At 45.7% G+C, this 22,397-nt stretch overlaps 3 protein-coding genes across 8 annotated transcripts; 1 reads left to right on the plus strand and 2 right to left on the minus strand.

Annotated features, from left to right (window-relative positions):
- Window positions 1-753: 753 nt before the first annotated feature.
- Window positions 754-7,111, minus strand: mios (missing oocyte, meiosis regulator, homolog (Drosophila)). Of its 3 annotated transcripts, none has more exons than XM_037275082.1 (12): window positions 7,005-7,111; window positions 5,870-6,732; window positions 5,270-5,759; window positions 5,033-5,131; window positions 4,560-4,814; window positions 3,635-3,804; window positions 2,876-2,941; window positions 2,650-2,808; window positions 1,862-2,014; window positions 1,455-1,659; window positions 1,249-1,378; window positions 754-1,169 (listed from the first exon to the last, which is right to left on the minus strand). In XM_037275082.1, the coding sequence occupies exons 2-12, from the start codon at window positions 6,686-6,688 to the stop codon at window positions 1,079-1,081; spliced, it is 2,637 nt and encodes an 878-aa protein (XP_037130977.1). In that variant the 5' UTR covers window positions 6,689-6,732; window positions 7,005-7,111; the 3' UTR covers window positions 754-1,078. The 3 variants fall into 3 exon arrangements, with proteins under 3 accessions (XP_037130977.1, XP_037130976.1, XP_037130975.1); XM_037275081.1 differs by having other exon boundaries at window positions 6,943-7,082; XM_037275080.1 differs by having other exon boundaries at window positions 6,930-7,069.
- Window positions 7,011-22,350, minus strand: si:dkey-256h2.1 (uncharacterized protein LOC337520 homolog). 2 transcript variants are annotated; one of them, XM_037275090.1, is made up of 12 exons: window positions 21,717-22,350; window positions 21,411-21,550; window positions 21,156-21,331; window positions 20,883-21,043; window positions 20,427-20,567; window positions 20,176-20,297; window positions 19,930-20,098; window positions 19,634-19,779; window positions 19,432-19,547; window positions 19,247-19,373; window positions 18,902-19,035; window positions 7,011-7,093 (listed from the first exon to the last, which is right to left on the minus strand). In XM_037275090.1, the coding sequence occupies exons 1-12, from the start codon at window positions 22,169-22,171 to the stop codon at window positions 7,091-7,093; spliced, it is 1,890 nt and encodes a 629-aa protein (XP_037130985.1). In that variant the 5' UTR covers window positions 22,172-22,350; the 3' UTR covers window positions 7,011-7,090. The 2 variants fall into 2 exon arrangements, with proteins under 2 accessions (XP_037130985.1, XP_037130984.1); XM_037275089.1 differs by lacking the exon at window positions 7,011-7,093 and adding an exon at window positions 18,290-18,770.
- col28a1b (collagen, type XXVIII, alpha 1b) lies at window positions 8,717-18,161 on the plus strand. Of its 3 annotated transcripts, none has more exons than XM_037275075.1 (35): window positions 8,717-8,864; window positions 9,111-9,241; window positions 9,740-10,308; window positions 10,696-10,716; window positions 10,809-10,868; window positions 10,932-10,985; window positions 11,058-11,102; window positions 11,171-11,242; window positions 11,321-11,365; window positions 11,862-11,915; window positions 12,677-12,745; window positions 12,826-12,894; window positions 13,051-13,119; window positions 13,287-13,355; window positions 13,496-13,564; window positions 13,634-13,702; window positions 14,134-14,202; window positions 14,315-14,386; window positions 14,470-14,538; window positions 14,666-14,737; window positions 14,825-14,893; window positions 15,013-15,081; window positions 15,142-15,210; window positions 15,278-15,346; window positions 15,408-15,476; window positions 15,553-15,621; window positions 15,691-15,759; window positions 15,841-15,921; window positions 16,069-16,104; window positions 16,295-16,331; window positions 16,403-16,957; window positions 17,055-17,156; window positions 17,205-17,245; window positions 17,447-17,666; window positions 17,819-18,161. In XM_037275075.1, exons 2-35 carry the CDS (start codon window positions 9,112-9,114, stop codon window positions 17,986-17,988), a joined length of 3,471 nt encoding a protein of 1,156 aa, XP_037130970.1. In that variant the 5' UTR covers window positions 8,717-8,864; window position 9,111; the 3' UTR covers window positions 17,989-18,161. The 3 variants fall into 3 exon arrangements, with proteins under 3 accessions (XP_037130970.1, XP_037130971.1, XP_037130972.1); XM_037275076.1 differs by having other exon boundaries at window positions 9,743-10,308; XM_037275077.1 differs by lacking the exon at window positions 14,825-14,893.
- Window positions 22,351-22,397: the final 47 nt, after the last annotated feature.

Below are 22,397 nucleotides of genomic sequence, written 5' to 3' on the forward strand. Positions count from 1 at the left end.
GTGACATTCAAATTGCTGTTCTTAAGAGCCAATTTGTCAGGCTTTCCTGCCCAAAACGCTCAGCCAAGGCCACGTGGGGATATGAAACCCCCATGTCCATGACTAAAGTGATTTATCCAGTTCTGGCCTGCTTGAAGTTGGTTGCAGAGGGGAAGAAAAAAAAAAACTGGCTACAATGCCAGAGCAGACGGCGCCCGTCCTCGGATTGATGATGCATAGTTTCGGGGGGCAATGTGGGCATCGGAGGGAGTGTGAAAGAAAGAGAGGTTGCAGGATTGTGTTTTTCACTCAATGGGCAGCTGAGCTTCTGTATTAAGAGGCGGGGGGGGGGGGGAAGTAAGAGGGAGGGGGTGCAATCTTCTTGTCTGAGTGCAGAGCAGCTGCTGTTTTCCGAGGAGATTCTTTTCATGGAGCCCAGGGCCTGGAGTGGGTCGCTCAATGCGACCCCCCCACCACCCGCCCCAACCACCTCTCGTTTCGCAAACCTCCCTTGAAAACGTTGAAAATGCCAAATCAAGTCATAAAAATGTGCTTCACCTAGGGTGCAACCCTTCTTTGCCAACAATGCTTATATTTAGGAAGACTTTCGGGGGAGAGGGAAAAAAAAAAAAGTTGCATACTTAAGCTGATTTGCCAGGTAACAGAGTAGCGTATGTATTAATATGAATAGCAGCATTAAGGCTAAAAAAAAAAGAGGCTTTCCCAAGCAAATAGTGTTTTTATCTCAAAACAAAACATTTCCATAGCGTGATGTAGTCTTATTGCGATCAATTACGATGTTTAATGGAAGAATGGGGTCGGGGGGGGGGTCACATTTCATTTCACAAAGGCTTTCAACTGCTGAGAGGTAAAACTGCCTTGTGGCAAAATTTGCTTCCACTGTTTAGTTAAAAAAAAAAAAAACGTTTGGCACCTAGAATCACATTTTTTTTATGAGGTTCTTCAGATTCAGGTTAGACTGCGAGAGAGAGAGCCTCCTTGTTGATTGTCCTGAGAGGTTGACGACCCCAGCGAAATAAATCACTGAGTTTCCCTTCTTGTTGGAGGACGTGCGGCTCCGACAGGCCGCTTTTGTCTTTCAGCTGCTGTCCGAGGGCTCCAAATTGCCCGTCGTGTCTAGCTGCATGCATTTACACGTGCACGCCGACACGGGGCACTCTGTGTGGTCCCTGCGACAGGTGAACACAAAAAAACATTTAAAATCGCCTTTCCCAACTCAAATGAAGAAAAAAATGTAAGGAAGATTACCTGAACCAGCTGAGCATGTGTCCAGCGTGGCCGCCGTGTCGACAGTTGTGACACCAGGTGAACCAGTTGTTGAACTGAGCCAGTTTGTTGTCCCTTGTCAGGTCGACCTTGTCGTCGGACTTCCCGGTTCCTGCCAGAAAAACAAAGCCAGAGTCAATAATGACCACACGGCCGCAATGGCTGAAACGGGCCGCCGTGGTTGTCACCGGCGCAGCTAGACACGGGCGTGCCCATGTTCATGAGGCACAGGGCGCAGCGTGGCAGCGGCTTGCGGCACCCCGGGCAGCTGGTCACTTTGGACTTGGTGGGCGAGCCGCTCACGCCGTACTGGCTGAAGCCGCGGCCCTGGTGGGGCATGGCGGCGCAGCTGTACGAGATGGACTTGCCGCAGAAGTTGCAGCTGACAAACACCTGCGGAGGGAGGCAAAGGTCGTCGCGATAAGGGGCAAAGGTGGAAAAGGAGCGACGCGGCGGCCAGCTGGCGGGGGTTTCCGCTCCAATGACAGATAAGGAAGAGATTAGCGGCAATAAGCCCAACCGCTGCACAACATTGCCGTTTCCCATAAAAGCCATTTTGTTTCTGTTGCAAAAAAGGATATTAAAGCAACGTTACCTGGGCTAGAGGTTTGGAGGTGGGGTCCAATTTTCCTCGATGGATGTCAAATTCGGCCCGCTTGTGCCAGAAGCGCCACGCGTCCAGCAGGTTGCGATAGTTCTCGATCCAGCACTGGACTCTGGGGTCCTTCAGAACTTCACCGGGAGAACCCTTGAAGGGGGATATTCAGGTCATTAAGTGATGCTGCAGGCAAATCATTATTTTCCTAATATCAATGACCGAAAAATAAAATCCCACTCCACAGCCGTGCCCCATCCTTTTTCCATCCTAACACACATTGTGGACTTGAACAAAACGTCCACGGGTGGAATGCGTGCATGTTTGCGTGATTGTCTTGCACTGACAACACAATCAAAAACGAAATCACCAGATGTGGAAATAATCACTTTTAACTACCAAAAAGAATTATCGTGACAAACAAACGGAGTCAACTTTTAATTACTTTCAGGGTTTATTGCATTCCAGTCCTAGCCGCGATAGAAAAATATCTTCAGACCACGTTAAATAAATATTTGAACTTCCTCCTGTCCCACATGCTTTAAATACATTTCAACTTATTCGCTGACGCTTTTTAAAGTATTCCTTAGCATCTCTCTTGCTGTCAAAAAAATCTTATGACTCACGCTTTGATGCAAAAATAATTAATGTAGACATTTGAGTGAGTGTCACGTGCCTGAACTTGTCCCTTTTCGAAAGCGTTGGAATGTCACTGGGAAAAAAAAATTCCGACTTGCCTGTATACCTTAAAAGCCATCAAAAGAGTGGTAACACGATTGGACTTGTACCTTGAGCATGCAGAAGCTGGCCGTCTGGACATCTCCGGTCCGGTCCACATAGCTCTCCATCAGGTCCACGCCATCCTTGGTCAAGCCCGTCAGCAAGATGCCCTCCAGGTTGCCCGCCTCCTTCATCTCGTTGGTCAGTTTGTCCACGTAGCGGGGAAGCTGCCCCAAAAACTCAAATTCAAACTTGATGTAACGTAACGTGGACATTAGTGTTGCGGAATGTTACCTGAGTGTCGTTGAGGAACATGGAGGCAAAGGCGACTCGGTCACGCACCGCCACGCTGCTTTCGTACTTAAAGTGGGGGAAGGAAAAAAAAAAAACCATCCATTTATTTTGGGCTATGGCGGGTTTCCTGACAAGGCAGCAACATGAAAGGAGAATTTCTGGCGAGGTGGACTACATGCAGAAACCACTTTCAGGAACATTATGTGTATCAGCCAAAAGAAACACACGCCGCCAGAAAAAAAAGATAACTGACATCAACTAGCTAGCTAGAGGTTAGCATAGCTTACTTAGCATGCTATCTTTTCTCCTGTTAATTATAGTACTGGCTGTGTCCTACATATGACACTGCATTCTTCATATTGCATATCTAGACAATGGAGTAAAACGTGTGGGGAAGAAAAAAAATAAGCGTACCCCAAAATTAAATCAGAAGCAGGAATTTCAAGCAAGTACTGACTGAAGCAGCAGCTTTGTTGCACTTTTGTTCAGCCCTACATGTTGAAAGTTTACCAGGGGCCCCAATAAACTTGTCGGCCAAAGAGTAATAAACAAAATTTCAAACTTGATGTTCTTTGCTTGCCTAATCTTGTTTGAAGCGGTCAAAACAGCTCAACAGCAGCTGTTGCCGAAACCCTTGCAGGCTCGCGGACGTTAATTGGAACCCGATACGCTTATTGGTGCGGTGCAACAAATTACACAAAGAGATTCTTTCCCCTACAACTTCAAATAACATTACAAGTTGTTGTTCAACTTTTCTACCAGCACGCCGTCGTAGGCTCCCGGCTCGCTGGTGAGGAAGGCGAACATGACGCAGAGGTAGGGGTTGTTGAGCTGCAACCTGAGCGAGCTGCACATTTCCCGCCAAAGCGAGGCCTTCTCGTCCGTGTAGCCCGACAACGCCATGGCCACCACGTTCAGGTTCAGGTCACCTGGGACAGAAAAAAATAAATAAAATCACACCAGGCTTTGTTATGTTTTCTCAAAGATGGATTCTTGACTTATTGGTGAGTGCTAGAGACACTCGTGTAGTGCTGCGACAAGAGATTCCAGCGATGGTTGTTTTTAAAGAGAGACTGTTAACAAGTCTTATCTAATGAAGCAGGCCGCTAGCCACTTTCAGGAAAGCCTCATCAGCGCACGCAGCAGAAAAACAGCTGACCTACATGGGCCAAATGTTTGTGAGTCAAGAGCAGCAACGGCGAATGGACTTTTTTTTTTTTCTTTTCCCGGAGTGTTGTTGTGTTGCTACGTTTGACACATTCCTCGGGCGCTTCATTTCATTGGATTTTCAACATTTTGGGGTTATTTGTGGTCTCACATCCTCAGCCAATCTCTTTCACATTCCTGCATTGACATGGAAGGAGTGGGTTGGGGTTTGGGGTGGGGGGCACTTACCTAATTTCCTTTTAAAACAGCAGGATATTGCAATACAATTGCTTCACAAGGAGCACTTATTTATAGACGCTGCTTTCAAATGCAACCACAATGACAGGCAACATAATAAACCAGTGCTTACAATGGCTGACTGGCCATTTCATTCGGGACACAATCTAGTGAGCTCTAACTTTGAAATGCTTTTCTCGCATTTCCTATGACTTGCACTTTTTGGCTTTTTCCTACCTGACTTTTCTGACATACTATTGCGGGTGTATAAGAGGAATAGTGCAGATAAGGATTCCCTCACCCTTCTCAGCCATGGCTCCCCTGTTGAGGATCTGTATAGCTCTGCGGATGTCCAGGTTGAAAAGGGCCACGGCAGCGGCTCGCTCCCACTCGCGTTCCTGCTCCAGCGAACGCAGGAAGGGCTCCACGTCCGCGTCGGACGCTCGGCCCATCCAGCCGCAAAGGCGCAGGGCCAGGCCGCGCTCCTCGCTGTGGAAACGCGTGGCCTCTGTCTGACGCTCCGAACCGCTCCAGCACTTGCGGCTCTCTGTGGTGCCTGATGGTGCCGAGAAATTAAGAATGAAGTCTTGACACGCTTAAAGCTTAAAGCCTATAAGCCAACACATTTTAATTATGTGATGTGTCAGTCTGAACGCTAGAGGGCGCAACATGTAAAAGACCTCAGTATTGAACAATGAAGGGAACAACTCAGACTTGCCTTATCTACCCTAATAAAAATTTTTTTTACTCAGATTCAGAGGACAGGTGTCTTACCTGAGCTGGTCTTGACAATATTCTTGATACCCGAGTAGACGACGGCCTGTTTGTTCGCCTGCAGCTTCAGCTCGGCGTCCTCGGCACACTGCTTCATATGTGAGCTTTACATAGGAAATCATTTCGTTTGGGTAAAAATTTAAAAACTTTTCCAAATACTTGTTATAGCAATGGATGAATAATAATAAAAAAATCATTAGAACAAGGGTGTGTACACTTTTTATAGCCAAAGGATATAGAAGAGGTCAAACCAGAGGGACTTGAGCTGGGAATCGTTGCCCCCAGCAAGTAGGTGGTTCCTCCACACCTGGACGGTGTCGTGTCCGTACCTGGACTGAGCCCTCTGCCTCATCTTGGTGGCGATGTCCTGCTCCAGGAGGCCCTGGGCGCCCTCCGGCCCGTCCTCGGCGCACTCGTACAGGTGGCGTCCGCAAGCCCACATGAGCGAGGTGGTGGAGCTCCACGCCAGCGAGATGCGCTCAAAGACGGTGAAGTCGGTCATGACGCGGTTGGCGGCCGACACCACCACCATGCGGTTCTGCCGGGACGGGTGCCAGGCGAAGGTGCCGATGAGGCCGTCGCAGGGTTGCACGCTGCGCTCGATGATGGTGGGCTCGGTCTCGTCCCCGATGGGCGTGGGCGTGTGCTGCATGTCGTACAGACGGATGATGTTGCTGTCGCGGGTCAACGTGGCCAGCAGGCCCGTGCGGGTCGGGCACCATGCCACCTGACCAGGTCCACCAAAACAATGAGATGTCAATCATTACGTAAGACAATAACTTTGATGGTTCAAAAACACTCCTGCTGGAATTCACTAGCGCATCCATAAGACCCTACCTTGGTGAGAGGCTTCGGCTGCTCGGTGAGGGTGAGCACGGGCTTCTCGAACTTCCTCAGGTCCCAGATGGCCACCTGACCCTCAAAGAAAGAGGCCACGCGGTCGGGAAAATGGGGATCCACCGTGACCCCCTGGATGGCTTTGGTGTTGACAAAAGTCTTCTGACTGGTGTTCCTCAAATCGAAGACAGCCAGGTTGCGGTGCATGCCGGCCAAGAGGAGCTTGGGGTCCCGGAGGAGCCAGCAGAGGGACAAACAAGCGTCGTTCTGGCCCAGGTCATACAGCGGCTTGGTTACTACCGAGCTCGGGTCCAAGTCGGAGGATGACAGGCGGATCTTCTCGGCGGAGACGCTGGCCTCCGGGGAGAACTTGCTGCTGATGTCCCAGATGAGCACCGAGAAGTCGGCCCGGTGTTTATCCAAGCCGGCCGCCAGCAAGTTGCTATCCACCGGGTTCCAGGCTAGCGTGTTGCACTGGCGGGCATGCTTGGGCACAAACTCTTTGCCCACCAGCTCCTTGCAAGCCGAGTTGTGGCTCTGACCCAGGCTGGTGAGCACCACCCTGCCATTGGCCTGGCCCACGGCGAGAAGGCACTCGGGCTCCTGCTTGGGGTACCAGGCCACGCACTTCATGTAGGGAGTGTCCGAATTGATGGCCAGCAAGGTGGCGGCCGTCTCTCCCGAGAGGGGCACGGTGCCGCCCTTGAGCTCGGCAGCCCCCGCCGGACCGATGCGGTACAGGCCCAGCTCCGAGTCACAGATGACATAGCGGTCCGGGTGGTGGGGAGACCACAGGATGTCCGGCTTGGAGCCACTCATGACTACAGGGAGGGGGCTAGAGGACTCTCACCATGAGACCCCACCTGCACAAATGGCAATATTTATTCATAGTGACCCAACATTTTGGGAGATACGAACCTTTGCTTCAAAGGCCAACAAATGCGACTACAAGGCTGCGTAACCACCAAAAAGTCAAAACTAACGTGTTTATTTGTAGTTAGCTAACAATAAGAAGCTTAATAAATAGAATAGGAGGGAAAATGCTGTGCAAGCTACTAACTTTATCTCATCACAGCAGTTAACTCCATCATGTAGTTCTTGTAGTGATTACTGCACACACAGGGCGTCCCCCAACCTGTTCTCCAGTTTGATCACGTGATGTTCCACATCAGACCCATTCTTCTTCTTAAAAAAAGAGACTTTGCCACTTCTGGTTGAAGTTCACTGTCAAATCAAACATTAACAAAACGAGAATTTCACATTGTCACAAAACCAAGTAATACAATTTTGTGTAAATATTGTGAGGATGAGGGTTCGCAAGAAGGATGAAATAATAATTATTTTATTCTTAAAATCATACAAAATCACTAACCATTGGCAGTTTCATCACATTAGCATCACCACAAGCAAATTAGTTCCTGAATAGTAATTTTTTAAAATTATTTTTTGGTATCCGAGTTTGTGAAAGTTAGAGTGATTTAATAACGCGCACAGAATGTGACACGTTGGTGCACTTTCAAGTTCAATTTAATTAACGTAGATGCTTCGAGAAACAATGAGCCACTCCCAAAAACTATTTTTAGAGGCGAATTTGCCAGTGCAAAAGAATAACTAAGAATACTAAGGCGGTTTATTGTTTTGTAAACAAACAAAGTCCGCAAAGCTAATGCTAACGCGAGTCAAGGACGAGTTTCCATATAATCGTTTTTGTCGGTCCCGGAAAACTAACAATGCATGATCTTAGTATGAGTATGCTGCATTTGGGACACCAAGTTACGTTTACTTTAACGTTATAACTGAATAAATACAACCCGACATGCACGTGTAGGGAGGTGAAAACTTACGTATTCTTGTTGTTTGTACCACAAAAACAGATCCGGAAGGAAACAATAGTCATTTAAAGTTCCGGGTAGGATTAGTTCCGTCTTTTATGTCAAATTTCACGAAGTATACTTGTTCAGTAATAAAAGACGATTTAGCATACTTGCTGAGTAATAAAACATGATTAAGACGTAATCATAAAAATTAAAAAAAGGAAAATCTAATATGCACTGTATTGCAAAATAAGATAATACATATAGTAATAATAATACAAAGTGATTATGACGTTCCGTTTAGGATGATTTCCGACCGATAATAACACAATGGAAAGGACGAAGAAATGTATTCGATGATAAAACATTTCAAAGTGGATGTCCTTTAGGGTGACAACCACCAGAGGTCGCTATCGTCCAAAGATGTACTGTATAAACGTTAATACCATCAAATGAAAGCTGGAATTCTGAACTTGTCTCATATTCATCTTTTGTTTTGATCAATCAAATCCCAATGTCTTCAGTATCAATTTACAAAAATTTGACCTTGCCGTTCCAATACTTCTGCAAGGGACTGTATATATGGACGGATTGGTGCACTGAGCAGGGAAGTGAAGGCAGCATGTATTGTAATGATGATAGATTGATGGTGACACTTAGGTAAAATAATTATTTTCATTATTATTCTAACAAGCAGAATTTGTTAACGGTCAGTTTTTACATAGTCAACAAATGACACTAATTTTCTCAGCACCAGAAGCAGCTCTTACTTGAAATAAGCCTACTGTCATTACAAAAAGCAGCTTATCTGTTTTCCACATTAGTGGGCGAGAGTGGAAATCTTATTGGCTTGTTTGCTTTTTTTTTGTTCATGTACAGTAGAACATCGAATGTGCAACAGCTGAAAACACAGAAGGAAGGAGAAAAACACTGTGGAAAATTTGCGACTTGGAGTTTTGACATCCATATTTTTTTATGATGGAACTAATCGGTAAATCAGATATGACCCCGCCCTCTCTGGCACACACTCAGGCACGCACACACACATGCACACAAACACAAAAGAGCACATCAGCTTTACCCACAGTCAGTCTGTGTTGGGTTTTACAAGACGGGATGTCCCCAAAAGGACCCCAGCTGACCGGACTGCAACAAGTGGCCTCGGCCCAATGACATTTTGGGTAAATGTTTCAACATTTGTGCAACTTTTTTTGTATGTTTTTGTGTGTGTTTTATTAGCACTACACAAAATTCAAGCGTTTGCATCATTGCATTTGTTACAATATGAATGAATGTTTATGATTGTAGAGCATTGCATAATATCAGTATACGCTGTATCGTCAAATTTAACGCGCATTCTCCTCGGCCTGCTTAGTTGGTTATTGACTCAAACTGATCTCGTTTGGACTGTATCCCATGTGGGTTAGGATGGAGGTGTGCAAGTTGAGGGGACTCGCGTGGATCCTCCTCCTGCTGTGGGCTCTACCGCACAGGACCACCGCCCAAAGGCGTAACGGACGCAGGAATAACTACAAGCTCTATGAAGATGGACCGAATGGTAAATACACAATGATATCCACTGGGGACTTTAATATGTCCGGAAACACTTTTGGAAGGTTGAACGTGTTGATCCATCAACAACAAAGACACAAGGTTGCAATTTAGGTTGAATGAAATGATGCTAGGTTTAATCAAAGACACGAAATCGTCTGAAGTTTACAAAAAACGTTGTGATGTTTGAAAAAGATTTTTTTAGGTGTGTTGTGTTGTCATGTTTCTGCTGCTACGTTCTAATCAAAAATATTAAAAACGTGATGGGTTACGATGTTTACAAAAGAATTAGCAGATTTATCAAAGACACGAAGTTGTCGAGCGTTTCGCGAATACGTATGCTTGGTTTGAATTTTTTTACAAAAAGATACTACGGTGTCTGATGTTTTCAAAAACCATGTTGGGATCTAAATCTGTGTTTGCTAAAATACTTTTGTTCAGGTTATCAAATACAACAGATGAGTAAAAACTCATCCAATGGCCTTTGTGTTTTAATTGTCTGTAGCAGGTCGTCCGTGCTCCCTGGAAGTGGTTTTCATCCTGGACAGCTCAGAGAGTGCCAAAATAAGCCTGTTTGAGAAGCAGAAGGCGTTTGTGCTGGGATTCAGTACACGTCTGTCCATGCTGCAGGTCGCCGGCTGGACCCTGAGCATGCGAATGGCCGCTTTGCAATACAGCAGCTCCGTATCGGTGGAGCAGCGCTTTTCAGCATGGACCAACCTGGACGCCTTTCACGGCCGTGTCAGCGTCATGAGCTACATCGGCCACGGTACGTACACCACCTACGCTATCGGAAACGCTACAGAGCTGCTGGTGAGGGAGACCTCAGAGGACAGCGTCCGTGTGGCTGTGCTGATGACGGACGGCGCGGACCACCCGCGAAACCCCGACGTGGTGGCGGCCGCCATAGAGGCCAAAGAGCACGGCGTCAAGATGTTTGCGGTGGGGCTATCGCACATCGCTCAGCAAGGGCCTAACAGCGCTAAGCTGAGGGCCATAGCCAGCGTGCCTGCTCAGCAGTTTGTGCAAAGCCTTCAAGACCCTCAGCTGGAGCAGAAGCTGCTCAAAGAGATGGTGAGCACAGATCTGTCTTGGATGTTTAAGTATTATATTCCTCAAAGACAGGTGCATCAAAGACCCTAGTTGTCATTGATGTGGATGTTAAGTTCATCAAAAACTCTTTGATTCCTCAAAGACCACGTGTTTTTGATGTTTACAATAAGATGTCAGAAAACACATTTGGGTCATTAAAATGTTTCTTTTTGATGTTCTACCAATTTTTTGGGGGGATAGCGTTAAAGGTTATTCACGGACAGTTGTTTTTGATGTGTTGCCAATATGTAGTTAATTTAATGTTGAAACATTTATGGGAAATTCTCTTTGATATTTTTGAATAATGCTCTATTTTCTTGTTGCCTTAACTGCAGTGACTTATTTTCATCTCTGTTATTTTGCTTCCAGGGCTCAGTCGTATTACAAGAGGTTTGCAGTTATTTTTTATTCCTCATTTTAATTCATTTTACACAGCACAAACAATCATTTTGACTTATTATTTCTCATGTTCTTATTATTAGTGTCCCGAAATGCAGGAGTGCTTTTGTGAAGGTGGAGAGCCAGGCCCACAAGGACCTCAGGTGACCTTTTTCAATAAACTATATTTTATAGCTTTTACTGATAAAAAAAAATTCTCTATTCAGGGCCGAAAAGGAGATCTAGGTTCGAGAGGACCAGCTGGTTCCAAAGGAGCCAGGGTAAGCCACCAAAAATTATATTGTTTAAAAAGACGTTTTGGGGTGTTTATGGGTTTGGTGCCGCCACTCCAGGGGGAACCCGGTGCGGATGGTCAACCAGGAAGTAATGGCGCTGAGGTAAATTTCATTTCATCTCAGGCTCTTTATTTGAGGTGAGGCTTTCAATTAAGGGCTCTGTCTTGCAGGGACGTCCGGGTTTCAAAGGTAGCAAGGGGGACAGAGGAGAATGCGGGCCTCCTGGCGGGAAAGGTGACCCGGTATGTGCCTGACTAGAACTATTGAGTTTGAAGCTCTGAATTAGCGTTCATAATAATCAATCAGGCGTCATCTCTCAGGGATTGGAAGGGCCGATCGGACCACAAGGACCGAAAGGAAATCAGGTACAACATTACGACTTTTATTAAATTTTATAGTCACATCTTTAATTTTCTTCTAGTAATATTACCTTTTTTTTTTTTATCACAACTCGGGACACTGATTTTTTTTCTCCACATTTGTCTTTGTATTATTATGCTAGTATGACCAAAAATGGCTACATACTCTCCCAGGAATCCTTTTTGCTACAAAACGTGTACATCAAAGTGTACCATACGACAGGAGTGGAAGCAAAATTCATCTTTATTCACCTCTGCACTCATGGAATGTGAATATTGGCTTCCGACTAATCCGCAGCCAAAAGCAGGGAATCCAGGCTCGCAGGATATTTTTTTTGGACTTTGTGTGGCGGGATTAGCGCAGCGACCTGGACGCTGGCTTGTCCGAATAAAAAAGTGTTTTGCTGTGAAAAGCTATAGAACATGAAAGTCGGGGATGTTGACTTTGATCTATTCTTACCACGTGTGAGAAAATGAACAAAATATTACATGTGTTTCGCAGGGTGAAGTTGGGCCACCTGGAGACATTGGACCCGAGGGACCAACTGGACAAAAAGTAATTTTTAGCTTATATAAACATGAAATTGTTTGAACTGAGGGCCCACCAGAAAGATTTTGTCATATACACCTGGCAACCCCGAAAAAAATTGGCTCTGTAGCGTCTTTCAGATTTGGAAGAAAATCTAGCCACTGAAGCTAGCATCACATAGCAGCACCCGTTTCACTTAGCAACAAGAAATTTGGTTGGCATGTCTACCATGTGACGACTCACCAAAAAATCTCAAGAAGCCATTCTAGACAATCCACAGGAAGTCTGACATTTTGATTTAAATCTGACAGTAGTGCACCCTCGAGAATTATTTTAAAAATAGTTTTACAAAAAATTTGGTGGGCATATCTTTCTTGAGTAGACCCACAAAATCAGCATGGCGATTGAATATTTGGAAACATTTTAAAGGTTAATTTCCCACTAGTGAGGCACTGGACTTTGTTAGTGTCATTGACTTGAATGTCACACAATCACACACATACAGTAAACGACCTTTAACGAACCAGCCCCCGGGCTGCCCTCTAACCTTTGGACAAAGATGTCTTTATGGAGGGTAAATATGAATTGATTTATAGCCCATGAGAGAATTCCAGACATTAATTCAGAGAAGATTTCACAAAGAAGTATTCACACAGTCTTCTCCTTGGTGCTACAATGATATAAAAAGGTTGCAACTATGAACTGTTTGACTGGCCAATCAATGTCTAAAATTCTGAATTATTATTTCACCATAATTTGTCGTTTTCTAATTAATCAATCATTGACAGGGTGACAGAGGGCCAAGCGGCAATGCCGGACCACCAGGAGACTTCGGGATTGGCTTCCCAGGAGCCAAGGTGACTCATTTGTCACCATTTATTCAAAAATAAAATAAGAATCATGATCTAAAACATTTTATAAAATTTGATGTTTTTAGGGAGAAAAGGGCAACCAGGGAAGACCTGGATCAACTGGTCTAGGCGGTATCGGAGAACCGGGACAACCTGTGCGTATTGACACAATACTTATAATACATTGCATTGGTTTGTGCTTCATAATGATCACATTGATAATTAAATGAGGTCATAGGAGTCAAAATTCAAAGACACTTTCCTTCATATTATATATAATTACTTTTAGAATATTTGCGCTCTTGCTTCAGGGTCCTCTAGGACCACCTGGACAGCGAGGCAACCCAGGACCACCTGGAGAGGGACTACCAGGACCCAAGGTGGGACTTATATTGCCATTTAACTAACAGAATACAAATCAAGTAGAAGTGTGCGCTCCCTCTAGTGGTATGTGCAAGTATTACTCAATTCAAGGATCAAATTGTGCATGTTACAGTGACGCAAACGTTTTTCAAGAAGGATAGTTTAGTTGTATTTAACTTGACAGGGGGATCGAGGATTTGAAGGACCCCGGGGGAACCGTGGGCCTCCTGGCATCGGATTCAAAGGGGACAAGGTAAAACTATCTGATGACGTGCAATATGGAAACTCCATCGTAGTTTATGAATCGGGGAAAAAAATAGCATCTATGTAGCAAAATAAGTAATTCACACAAATATAACTTAAAAAAAATGACTTAGAGATTTTCATTCTCAGGGCAATATCGGGGTATCTGGGTTGCCAGGTCCAGTCGGAGCTTCTGGTGTCGGAATCCAAGGAGAAAAGGTAAAAAAAAAAAAACCCAGCAAAAAAAAAAAAATATCTAAAAAATTTGTCTTTTTTTCTATACTTTAGGGTGATCCAGGTCTGCCTGGACCCGCAGGCCTCAGAGGAGGTCTAGGTGTGGGAATTCCGGGACCTAAGGTAGATATTTGCGGCTATGCTAATCCTGATGGACATCTCAGCTGTTTAGCATTTTGATTGCATCGAAATTGCTCTGCAGATGTTTACACACAAACATGCAAATGATGTAAGACCGTCCTGTCAATCAAACCAGTCAGGCTGGTTGCGTTATTAAGGACACTGCAAAGCAGCATGTGGTTCGTTATCCAAAGTTATTATTGAGCGTAATTGTAAACAATTGCATATTCGCTATCATGAGGCGGTTCAGTCTTTCGTAGAACCGTGATAGTAGCTAACCATCTTGTACGCAGTGTTCGCAAAAACATATTTGCCACTGCCAGACAAAAAAGTATATTTAGTACAGTAATATGTGTTTGTTATTTCAAAAGACCTAACAATTATTTGTAATGGTGGAAAAAAGCAATAAGAACTATGTTTTGTCTGAAACATAGGGGAATTATGGATTTCCTGGAGGACCAGGACCACCCGGTGAGAGAGGTGTGGGAGTGCCAGGTCCAAAAGTAAATATGTACAACCTCACCTAATAGAATGTCATAAATAGTGTCAAAAACTAAGAAAATAGCAAGAAATAGTTGGCATTTGACCACCTGTGACTTTGAATTTATTACTCAGGGGGACGTGGGGCCTGGAGGCCAACCAGGGGTACCTGGTCATCCAGGAGAAGACGGGACCCCGGGACAAAAGGTACCACCATTGATCCTGTTCACACCAGAATGTCAGAACATCTGATCAAAAACAAGTAACGCTTTTCCATTTTTCAATGCAAGGGTGACATTGGGTTTCCAGGACCCAGGGGACCAGACGGTAGTCCTGGTAAAGGTGCGCCTGGAGAGAAGGTGAAGCTTTTGATGATTATGTTTTTATCGTAGACCTCACCATGACGTCTCACCACGGTGGAAAGGTCTAAAGATGTGACGTTATGGTTGTCATCACCTCAACAAAGTTCATATGGTGTTTTCCCAGGGAGCCAGAGGGGACAGAGGCTCCAGAGGCCTGCCAGGCGCTGTTGGTTCTGTGGGACCAGCTGGGCCCAAGGTAAGGACTCACTTTCAAAAATATCTCAGGCCCTTTGTGAGTAGGACTTCCTCTGACTTCCCAAGTTTGGTACGTTTTTGTATTCAGGGTGATACGGGATTTATCGGGCCACCTGGCGCACCTGGACAACCTGGGAGGGGACTACCTGGTGCCAAGGTAAGACAGCTTGTAAAGTTTTAAATTTGATAGTGTAAAAACATACTCATAGGTTGTGGGACTTGCAGGTCAAGGTACCACTGAATTATGATTTGCAATGCCTGTTCTTTTCTGTTCAGGGAGATCCAGGCCCACAGGGTCTCGCTGGAGCTGTGGGCGAACCGGGGCGTGGTATAACTGGACCCAAGGTGAGTTGAGGTACTTAATCTGATTCCGAGCCAAAGTGCTAACTGCGGTTTGTTTTAAAGGGTGACAGAGGTCCACCAGGGTCTTTGGGGTTGCCTGGAGGTAAAGGTGAAGGCTTTCCAGGACCTCCGGTGAGTATCAAAGTCCAGCGTCAGTATCAAGTCTTTGAACAGCCTCAAGGCAAACTCTTGGCCTTAGGGGCCTCCAGGAAGTCCTGGTTTGACAGGAGAAACAGGAGCAGATGGTGTCGGCCTACCTGGACCAAAGGTGAGGATCAAATATGGTGAGGAATGATAATGGGAAGATCATTTTATCTCCTTTAATCCAGGGAGACAGAGGCCTTCCTGGATCTTCTGGACCTGCCGGACCACCAGGAGTTGGACTCCATGGGCCAAAGGTAGTCAGTGCCAGAATGGTTATTTTAGTACATGAATCCAGAGGTGGGAGCATGAGTTTTTGCTTCATCCCTGTAGGGTTCCCCTGGCATAATAGGACCTCCAGGTCCACAGGGACCCCCAGGAGAGGGCATCCAAGGGCAAAAGGTAAACCGGGAACCAGCTGACTCCATATTCCCTCCAATCATTGCCAAAGTATAAACGATTTCTCTCTAGGGTGAGTCTGGATTTCAGGGAATCCCTGGCCCGAGGGGTCCTGCTGGAGTCGGACTACAGGGTGATAAGGTACCAGTCCACAGTCCGGTTACTTTCTGATTGTGGATTTGTGGTAGAGGACCGCTAAGATGGACGATACTTACTTTCCAGGGCGACCGAGGTTTTGCTGGTGAGAAAGGGAAAAAGGGAGACAGAGGGACGACCGGAGAACCAGGAATTATTGGACCTTCGGTATGTGATCTTGTAGTTAAAGCAATTATGAATGTGTGGTTCTTAAGGAAGCAGATTCCATTTGTTTTCTTTGAGAGCCATTTTGCCATTTGACTGACAAAGAATATACGATAGAATATTCTGTTTGTTCACTGTTTCAAATCACAGGGTAGAGCTGGACAAAAAGGAGAACCAGGACTTACGGTAAGTCTTTCCCCATTACAAGACATCCATGTACATGAAGAATGACTCTCAAGGTGTCCAACAGACATTCCGCACCACATTAACCTTGAACTGACACTTTAGTCGGGGAAATCCCAAGATCCACAACCAACAATCCTTAAATTTTGTGGCCATGCACTGATGAAAACATGGATTTGTTTCCGTTTTGCAGAGGGAAGAAGTCATTAGAATTGTTCGATCCATTTGCAGTAAGTCAAAAAAACGGTTTCTCCGTTTTCCTGGCTTGTGTTCACCCTTAAATTAAAGCCTTCCATTTCAGATTGTGGGGTGACGTGTCGCCAAAGCCCCCTGGAGCTGGTCTTCGTCATCGACAGCTCTGAGAGTGTGGGCCCTGTCAACTTCGAGGTCGTCAAGGACTTTGTGAGCGCTCTGGTGGACCGGGCGTCAGTGGGCAGGGACACTACAAGGGTGGGCGTGGTGCTCTACAGCCACATCAATGTGGTGGTGGTCAGCCTTAGTCAGGATGCGTCTCGGGACCAAGTGAAGGCAGCGGTGCGGTCCATGACCTACATGGGCGAGGGTACCTTCACAGGCAGCGCCATCCACCAGGCCAACAGGCTGTTCCGGGTGGCTCGGCCACGCGTCAGAAAGGTGGCCGTGGTCATCACCGACGGCCAGGCTGACAAGAGGGACTCGGTCAGTCTCGAGAGCGCGGTGAGGGAAGCCCGGGCGGGTGAGATCGAGATGTTTGTGATCGGAGTGGTGAACGCCAGCGACCCATTTTTTGGCGAGTTCAAGAGGGAGCTGGACTTCATGGCCTCTGAACCGGACGCAGACCACGTGCACCTCATAGACGACTTCAAAACGCTGCCAGGTGATTGTGGTGCCATTTATTGTTGAAGCTAGCTAGCTGGGCTAGTGGTTAGCATGTCTATGACACCCATCTCCCAATTATCATTTCACAATTTAAGCCCTGGAGAAGAAACTCCTGAGCCACATTTGCGAGGACAGCAGTAGTGATGTTTTACACTCAATCCTGAGCGGTGGACTTCCTCCAAGACGCCCAGAGGTCTCCAGAACTGGCATCTGGCGGCCTCCCTGGACCGGGACGGACACAGACACGCCTACCTTCACGGGAGACTTCCGGAGGATTCAGGTCACGGTAAGGACAACTACATTTCCAACTCAGTAGACTAACATAATAATGATTTATGTATAGTTTCAGCTTTTATGGAAAGTCATCAAACTTAACCATCGTGTATTTGTATGCTATTGAACGACTATGCTAGTCCTCTATCGCCATCATGGCTAACTTTTGCCATCTGTATGCTACGTTAGCTTAACATAACATTCTCTTGGACAGCCGCATCCACCGCCATCTTATCCCGAGAGACAAGTGACCACTCCGACACCGAAAATGGATGACCGGAGCTTATCGGAATCGCAGCGATTTCCATTCTTTGACAGACAACCTTTGAGGCCTGACGGTAGCGCCCCGACCCGACACACGCCAAAAGTGGTGGTCAACAGGCCCACAACAACTACCATCAAAACGCCACAAGAGATTCCACAAATCACGCCAGGTAGTGACGGTGTTTTTACACAATTCTTCATTATATTTTCTGGCATTTAATAATTTCAATAGGAAAAATGTACTGTTGAAATGCAAGCCGAAAGTGTTTTGGAAGAAATTGTTTAAATGGTGTCTTTTTCTGGTTTCATTTCACGCCGACAGAGCTCTGCCGTGCACCGTTGGATCCGGGTCCATGTCGAAACTACGTGGTGCGCTGGTACTACGACTCATTGGCCAACGCTTGTGCTCAGTTCTGGTTTGGAGGTTGCCACGGCAACGCCAACCAATTTGACAACGAGAGGAAATGTAAACAAACCTGCGTGCGGGTCTAACTTAAACCATATGTCATCATCATAGTCATAAAAATGTTTTTGGTAAAGGTGCTTCCCTGTTTAAAAAAAGCATGTTACTTGTACTTGAATATTTTTGAACACTAACTTTTTCACTTTATATTTTTCTAATGTTTTACTGTGTAATGGCGTAAATAAAACTTATTTTTTAATTACCCCTGTCAAACTGAATTTTTTAACGACTAAAATTCATTACTAATGGTAACTATGTATTTTTAATTTAATGAATAGGACATGCTAAGGATTCCAGTTCACATTTTTAAATAATGAATAAACCAAAAAACGTAATTTACATTTTAATTAATTGATATTGGCTTTATACTAATTTAATTTTGACACTGCATCAAGGTGAATTAAAATAAAAATTTTAATTAGTTTTAAATTAAAGTTAATTACTTGATTAAAGTTGCGATGGGCAGGAAATTAGTCATTTAAAATGACAAATGAAGCAAAAAAAATTTAGTTTGTTTTCAAATACTTTTCAAAATTTACTACATATGGAAAATCAATCAGTGCAAAGTCAAATATTTAAATTGATTTTCTTATTATGAAAAATAACAATAACTATAAATGGCAGTCGCTAAGAACAGGAGATAAATTAATTGTTATTTCATTTTGAAGGAGGACGTTTTTGGCTTTCATTTGTAGAAGACGAGGAAGGACGACATGACGATATAACCCGGCTGCTGAGTCGGGTCCGGATCCTTCCCGTTGAACAGACCGAAGTAACAAACCGTGTTGGATGCCTGACCGCTAACATCCAACTGTAAACAAACCCACAAAAACCTTTTTTTAAAAACCCAAAAAATAAAAGCTTTGGCCCGACATTAGCGATTTTGAAAAAAAAAAAAGTAAAATCTACATTCCACTGTACTTAGCAAGTAGTGACTTGTACCTGCGCAGTGACGTCAAGCCTCCAGGGGTCCACCTGCAGTCCGTCACACCATCCGCCGCGGCCGTACAGCCACGTGCCGTGCTCGTTGGGCACGGCGCCCTCCTTCACGTGCTCGGTGCAGCCCAGCGCTGAGCCTTCTCGAACCCACAAAGAGCTCAAGTTAGGAGCTCGCAGTTAAAATTACTTCCTAAATTAACTGGTTATCAAAAATATAAAACCATATTTGGATTTTTCTTCTTATCACTCCATAGAATTTTTTTCCTCCTAAAATCATAAAATGTTCTTTTGCTTTATCTTGTCAATTAGCACCCAGTAAAACGACTCGAGTATAAAATATCTGCTCACCCGCAGAGTCAAAGGATCGCGTGTTGTTGTACACGCCGTTGACCAGGAAGTGGTGCGAGGTGACGCAAAACTCTCCACATCCGTTGTCGTCGCTACCGTGTCCCGTGATGACGGCGTAGAGCTCCACCTGCGGGCCACCGCACGTCGTCAGAATCGTCCACCATCTTATGGATGGCCAATTTTACCTTTTTGGCAGAGGCAGGCACGGGGAACTTGATGGAGGGGTAGCGCAGGTTGTACGTCTTGTCGAAGGTCCCGCCGTCATACAGTGACATCACTCGGAAGGGGCGGAGCTTCTCTCCTGATAGACCAATCGGATATTGACCATCAAGAATATGCAATCTTAACTCATTTCTTGAGCCACATGCTGCGTCAGCGGTCCCCTACCCGTCAGGTTGGCGACGCTGAACCTCAGGTTGAGGGAAACCATCCAGGGCATGGCCCACGGAGGCGTCTTCATGGTGAAGCGACAAACGCCGGCGTCCAGTACCGGAAGGAGCGGAGACACGTCTGTCTGCCAGCGACCGATTCTTCTGCACAGCATGATGGGAACAACAGAGGAGGGATAATGGCTAACTTGCAAATACAATAATGTCAAATTTTTATTGTATGATTTTTTTTTTTTGTCATTATATTTCCAGACGTAATGTAAAAACGTTTTCAAGAAACGTGAGCGATCGTACCTTCGGAAAGCGGTGATCCAGCGTCCCAGCTCGACGTGGCAGTAAGGTCCGAGGTGATCGCAGCAGACGAAAAGTTGAACCGTGTGATCCCACTTAGGACATGACGCGTCTCTGCTGCCGGGACACGACAGCGACGCGTCCAGCATCAGCGTGTCAAACGTTGACAAGTCTGCTCACACACAATATGTGAATATTCTCAACACGTTGTGCTCAACGGAAATAATTTAAAAAGTGAAATAGCGCCACCTGGCGGCATGTTAACATCAGCCACGGCTCCTTTGTCTCCTTGCATTTGTACTTTGTCAAAGACGGTCACCACAGTTGCAGGAGATTCCAATTTCAGCTGCAGAGCTGTGGAAAAATCAAACCTGGACACAAACATTTATTGTTATTAAATTTACATGGATGTACACTCCAACAGTTTTGGAACTCTAACAACATGAAATAAGCCATCTAATATTTCACTTTTTTGTTTGATTTTTTTTTTTTTCACTCACCACTGCGCCTGCCAGTTGACAAAGCTGAAGGAGGGGTACAGGAACCAGCCCAATTCGGCCAGCGCCCCCTGCTGGTCAATACCGATGAAGAAGTTGGGAGATGGGGTGGTCTGGAAAGACACGCTCACTGCCAGACCTGACCTGTCAAAAAAAAAAAAAAAAAAAGATTGGCATCCAAAGTGAAACAATTTACTCATAAGTAATAATAAATAAATAAAAAATAGTTTCATGAATTAAAATAAATGCAACTTCAATGTTATACGATAGCTAAAATGACTTTTGTTCGACGTTTGAGGTGCTGGATTTGGAAAGTGGTGTTAGTAATGTCTGGCATACTAGCATTAATCCAAATGACCTTCATACAGATCTGATAATCGAGCAATCAAAGGATTTGATAACAGCATTAAAATGTCATCTCCATGGTGGTGGATTAAGGCTTTTGTGTGGCGATGAGACCTGAGTGCACGGCCGACGGCCGGCTGGATGTGCACCATGGCTGCGGGCAGGCCGAGTGGCGTGAGACACTCAGCGTCCACGCAGTTCATGTCCTGGATGGAGTTTCCTGCCAGGGCGTAGACCAGCACGCCAGAGGCATTGGACTTGACCATATTTTGGACCTGCGGGGAGATGAAGGCAATTGGCAGGTTTTATAATAACAACATAATAGCTTCAATAAGAAAGCAGGGATACATTCATACATATTGACTATATTTATGATTTGAAGGTGACCTTAGTGAAGAATGAGCAGTTTCCCTCTGACAGCCAGGCTACAGCACCTTCCACAGACGACGACGGCTCGCAGCCATCCCCCGCGTCCTTCAGCTTGTACCTCGTTTGAGCCCAGCGAGCGCTCAGCCAGTCGTATCTTGCGTCCAGTCGCTTGGCGATCACGGGCACATCCCATCCTGAGGGAACGGAGAGCATGATAAACTTGTAGGTCGAGTTGTGGGTAATCGTTTTTCTTTTTTTGGGTGAGTCACTCACCCTCGGAAGTGAACACAGCCTGGGCTAGGCCGCAGTTGTGCCCCTTGCAGGCCCAGGAGTACAAGACGCTGGCGATCCAGTTGCCAACAGCAAACACCGGCACCGGAGACACATGAAGTCTGGACAAAACCTCTTTTTGACTTAAACAACACACACACACACGTACACAAATCAATAACATACATTTAAGGCATTGACTCTGCATCACCTGTCTGCATACACCAATTGCGATATAATTGTTATAAAAATAATTAGTAATCTCATTTTTTTGGTGATATTCGTGTAGTAAATTAGTGTGAAAGTCACCCGTGCTTATTGGCGGCGTCGAGCAGCCTTTCCCGCATCCAGAGCGCGTCCGTGGCCGCAGAGTCGTCCAGGGAGAGGAAGAGCAGGTGAGTGCTGGTCGGCAGCTCCTGGACGAGGCTGGCCAAGGACGCCGAGGAGTTCCACAAACACTCGAGAAAAGCGGACTTGTTGGTAAACGCGTGGATGACCAGCGAGACCCCCGCCCAACTCGGTTCTCCCGGCCGGTACACAAAGTCCCCATTCAGAGTCGGCACCGTGAACGCTGCAGCCGGTTCTCCCGGTTCCAGTTCTCCGTAGCGTCTCCGCTCCACCAAGTTGTCGTGGGGCTCCAAGCCCGCTGGGCTCGCCTCATCGTCGGTCAACTTGAAACGCCGCTTCGGTATCTCTTTCGCGGCGAACGTCACGTGAACGCTAGCTAGGATGAAATAGAGCACAGGAGACGATGACCACAACATTCTTCTTTCCGCCCCACAACGAATGTTGAGTCGGACCGAACGACGAATTTAGAGCATTTGTTTCATTTAAAGTTTATTCTTTGGACTCTTGATGAGTTTAGTGTCAAATGCGGAGGCTGGTAATCGTCTAATCGTTTGTTGCGGTAGAGGCGGGTCACAATACAGACGACGGCGGCCGTAGTGGGTCAAACAGCATGTAAACATCACTTTTACAAATGTCAATATT

The sequence above is a fragment of the Syngnathus acus genome, chromosome 16, assembly GCF_901709675.1.
Source record: "Syngnathus acus chromosome 16, fSynAcu1.2, whole genome shotgun sequence".
NCBI lineage: Eukaryota > Metazoa > Chordata > Actinopteri > Syngnathiformes > Syngnathidae > Syngnathus > Syngnathus acus.

Excerpts from the sequence above, each read along its gene's own strand:
- mios (XM_037275082.1), bottom strand. The coding sequence starts at position 6,688 with ATGAGTGGCTCCAAGCCGGACATCCTGTGGTCTCCCCACCACCCGGAC. Across the intron at positions 2,942-3,634 it reads GAGCCTACGACGGCGTGCTG|TACGAAAGCAGCGTGGCGGT; the intron begins GTAGAAAAGTTG and ends CCCCACTTTAAG. Across the intron at positions 1,660-1,861 it reads CCTCCAAACCTCTAGCCCAG|GTGTTTGTCAGCTGCAACTT; the intron begins GTAACGTTGCTT and ends CTCCCTCCGCAG.
- col28a1b (XM_037275075.1), top strand. The coding sequence starts at position 9,112 with ATGGAGGTGTGCAAGTTGAGGGGACTCGCGTGGATCCTCCTCCTGCTG. Across the intron at positions 13,703-14,133 it reads TGGGAATTCCGGGACCTAAG|GGGAATTATGGATTTCCTGG; the intron begins GTAGATATTTGC and ends TCTGAAACATAG. Across the intron at positions 14,539-14,665 it reads AAGGTGCGCCTGGAGAGAAG|GGAGCCAGAGGGGACAGAGG; the intron begins GTGAAGCTTTTG and ends GTGTTTTCCCAG.
- si:dkey-256h2.1 (XM_037275089.1), bottom strand. The coding sequence starts at position 22,171 with ATGTTGTGGTCATCGTCTCCTGTGCTCTATTTCATCCTAGCTAGCGTT. Across the intron at positions 21,551-21,716 it reads GACGCCGCCAATAAGCACGG|TCAAAAAGAGGTTTTGTCCA; the intron begins GTGACTTTCACA and ends GTGTTGTTTAAG. Across the intron at positions 21,044-21,155 it reads ACTGCTCATTCTTCACTAAG|GTCCAAAATATGGTCAAGTC; the intron begins GTCACCTTCAAA and ends ATCTCCCCGCAG.